The 3,483-nt window shown below is 30.5% G+C and overlaps 1 protein-coding gene across 1 annotated transcript; it reads left to right on the forward strand.

Moving 5' to 3' along the window:
• The first annotated feature begins 365 nt into the window (after positions 1-365).
• Positions 366-1,680, forward strand: LOC108338105 (extracellular ribonuclease LE). Its single transcript, XM_052867270.1, has 4 exons — positions 366-532; positions 610-765; positions 1,015-1,213; positions 1,292-1,680. The coding sequence occupies exons 1-4, from the start codon at positions 431-433 to the stop codon at positions 1,513-1,515; spliced, it is 681 nt and encodes a 226-aa protein (XP_052723230.1). The 5' UTR covers positions 366-430; the 3' UTR covers positions 1,516-1,680.
• Positions 1,681-3,483: the final 1,803 nt, after the last annotated feature.

Genomic DNA, 3,483 nt, shown 5'->3' on the forward strand with positions numbered 1-3,483 from the left:
CCTCCGTTTTGGGCTTTTTGTACAAGTGCCCAACAAAACAAAAGAATCCATTTGGCTCTTTGAGTACAACAAAGGTACATGCATAAAACAAATAAAAATCAATAAATATCACGCATTCCCATTCGAAACAAAAACAAACACTTCTTTCTCCAATACATCGTATTTAGTTGTGTTAGGACTATGGAAAGAAACAAAATGAGTGAACCGACATGTCGCTGTTACGGTTTAATTAGTTGCACACGTAAAAAACCATGATATGAATGATAAGGTAGTTAAGCAGCCAACGTTATTTATTTTTCATAATGCAAGCTTTCACACCTATTCACGTTCCCTTTCACATTTCTATAAATTCATCAATCCATGCCTCCAATAAACAATCATACTCCACAAAACCACATCAAAGTTTCTCTCTTTACCGCTAGAGGAAGACATGGGGTCCAAAGGGTCCATCTCCATGAAGCTTTTGCTGCTTCTGCATTTGGCCATTCTCTGTTCTTCACAGGGTTTTGATTTCTACTACTTCGTTCAGCAGGTTAGATTGTTTCTTTAAGGTTCTGCATTAGTATGGCTTATATTCTTTTTCTTACAGCGAAATGTTGTTTTTATCAGTGGCCAGGCTCCTACTGTGACACACAGAACAGTTGCTGCTACCCGACCACTGGGAAACCCGCTGCTGATTTTGGCATTCATGGACTCTGGCCTAATAACAAAGATGGTTCTTACCCGTCTAACTGTGATTCAAACAATCGTTTTCAGCAATCACAGGTACTTCATTCAAATTGCATAAAATGTTAAGCTTTTTTATACCTTTCAATGAGTAGAGAAAAGTGAAACCAAAAAAATGTATAAAATAAGGAAAGAAAAGAATATTCTTCGATGATTGTGTTGCCATAATTGCCCCACTTGCTACTTGTAAAAAAGTTATAAAAAAAAAAGTTGTTAAGAAAACATTTTCCTTTGATTTAAAGGTCATGTTACGTGTTTGTACATCTGATAAATTACATATGGTGACAGATATCAGATTTGACAAGCAGTTTGCAGAGGAATTGGCCGACTCTAGCATGCCCAAGTGGTAGTGGAGTTCAATTCTGGACTCACGAATGGGAGAAACATGGCACTTGCTCTGAGTCAGTCCTTAAGCAACATGACTATTTTGAAGCAGCTCTCGATCTGAAGCAGAGAGCCAACCTCCTCCGAGCTCTTGCAAATGCTGGTACATAATACATTAAAACTGGTTGGATCATTTTGGTGGCAATGTTTTTATTATGACCGAGTCTATTTGGATTAACAGGGATAGAAGCAGATGGAGGGTTTTACAGTCTTAGCAGCATCACAGGGGCTATAAAAGATGCAATTGGGTATACTCCATACGTTGAGTGCAATGTGGATGCGTCACGTAACAGCCAGCTTTACCAAGTTTATTTGTGTGTCGACACTTCAGCCTCTGGTTTCATCGAATGCCCTGTCTTCCCTAAAGGCAGATGTGGCTCCCAAATTCAGTTCCCAACTTTCTAACACTTGTATCTAGGAACCACTTTATGTGTGAAGTGCATCTTCCCCTTTCTGTCTGTTGCTTTTGCATTATAGTTTCTCTCTTACCAATTGTAACTGTGCTTTAGTCCATGCATCACTTCCCCCAGACAACTAAACTTTTATAATATTTAATACCAAGTTCAGTTATACTGTGCAGCTGAGAACCATCAAAATTTCTTTTCAAAAAGCTTTCAGTATTACCAATGGCAGTTTTATCTCCGTTTTTTTTTTTTTACACTAATTTTCTAAATTGCTCTTTAAAAGAAAAAAAAAACATAATATTTTAGAAGGTATTTTCAAAATGTACCTTTTAGAATATGATTTTCTTAAATTTATTTTGGATAATTAAATTCAGAAAGTATTTCTAGATGTATACATCTCATGATGTATTTTTTTAATATATTCTGAAATGTATATTTTAAAATATATTTTTTAAATCTAAAAATAATCTGCATGATCCAAAACTCAATAATAAGAAAAAGAAGGAATAAGAATAATTTACTTTTTTTTATTATAATTTTAATAAGGAATAATTTGGGATTTATGAACTATATTGGCTGTAGAAAGAAACAAAAGAAATGCCACCATTAAGAGTCGTTTGAAGACGTGATTGATAGTGACTTCGAACATAATAAAGAAAAAAGGTAAATGTTAACAGAAATCCAAATACAACATATATATAAAACGTATACTATGGAAAGATGAAAATAAAAGAGAATAATAAAAAATTAAAGATATATGTACTTGATTTTAACTTACGTGTTTGAATGCAATTGGGCTAGAATTGGTACTTTGTTTCGAGGTTATTTCTATCTCCCATCGTTTTATCATGTATTTCCAAAAAATTTTAAAATTATCTTTTATAATTCAAAAAATCCTACGCTTTATTCTTTTTTTTTTATCAAGTTTTAAAATTGGATGAAAATTTTTTAAGATTTCCTCAAATTTCAAAATTTGAGATTTTTTTTATCAAATTTTAAAATTTAATAAAAAAAATTATTTTTAAAATTCGATGATAACAAAATTTTTCATAAATTTTAAAATTTGATGAAAAAAAATATAACCTCTAAAGTTATATTTAGAAATTTGAGGAAAAAGTTGAAATGATTCGAATGTAAAATAAAACAACCTTGTTTGAGTTAAATATGGACTTGATTCTTCTTTTAGTATTCTTGTTTTAAAGAAATAATTTGATAATTGTTTTTAAGTATTAATTTGAAGATACTTTATCATTATTTTGTAATCTACTTTAAAATATGCTAGTTGTGACAATGCAAATAGTCGTCAAAAGTTATGAAACAAAGCAGCCAACGTCCTTCGTGTATGTGACAATGGAATTATTATCAATCCCCACAGCGGCTTATGGAAGATAAACCCAAAGACGCTTGCACATCAGTCTTCTTCTTCAAATTAAAGGTGTCCAATTAGTAAAAGATTAATGTTATTGTGGATGTACATATTTTGAAACTTTATTATTTCTTTTTCATTTTAAAGATTAAAATTAAGTTTAAATCCATTTTTTTATTCTTATAGATAGTTTTAGAAATGTATAATTGTGCTCCCACAAGATTCTATTTTCGCCTTAATTTTTTAGTGTTTCAGAGTTAAATAATTATATATATATATATATATATATATATATATATATATATATATATATATATATATATATATATATATATATATATATATATATATATATATATATATATATATATATATATATATATATATATATGGTTTGCTAACGCGCACGCCTGTTTTTTAGTTGGTACATTTTAAGGTTAAGGGTATTTTAATAATTTTTATTCTCAAAACTAAAAAAAAAAAACAAACATTTGCTCACCTCCCTCATTTGTGTCAACCTTTTCTCTTTCATCTATGTCTCTCACTCCAATATTTTCTCTGTCATCCTATGGTGGCCCTTTTCAAAAGCATAAAGGAATTGGT

The sequence above is a fragment of the Vigna angularis genome, chromosome 1 (assembly GCF_016808095.1).
Source record: "Vigna angularis cultivar LongXiaoDou No.4 chromosome 1, ASM1680809v1, whole genome shotgun sequence".
Taxonomy (NCBI): domain Eukaryota; kingdom Viridiplantae; phylum Streptophyta; class Magnoliopsida; order Fabales; family Fabaceae; genus Vigna; species Vigna angularis.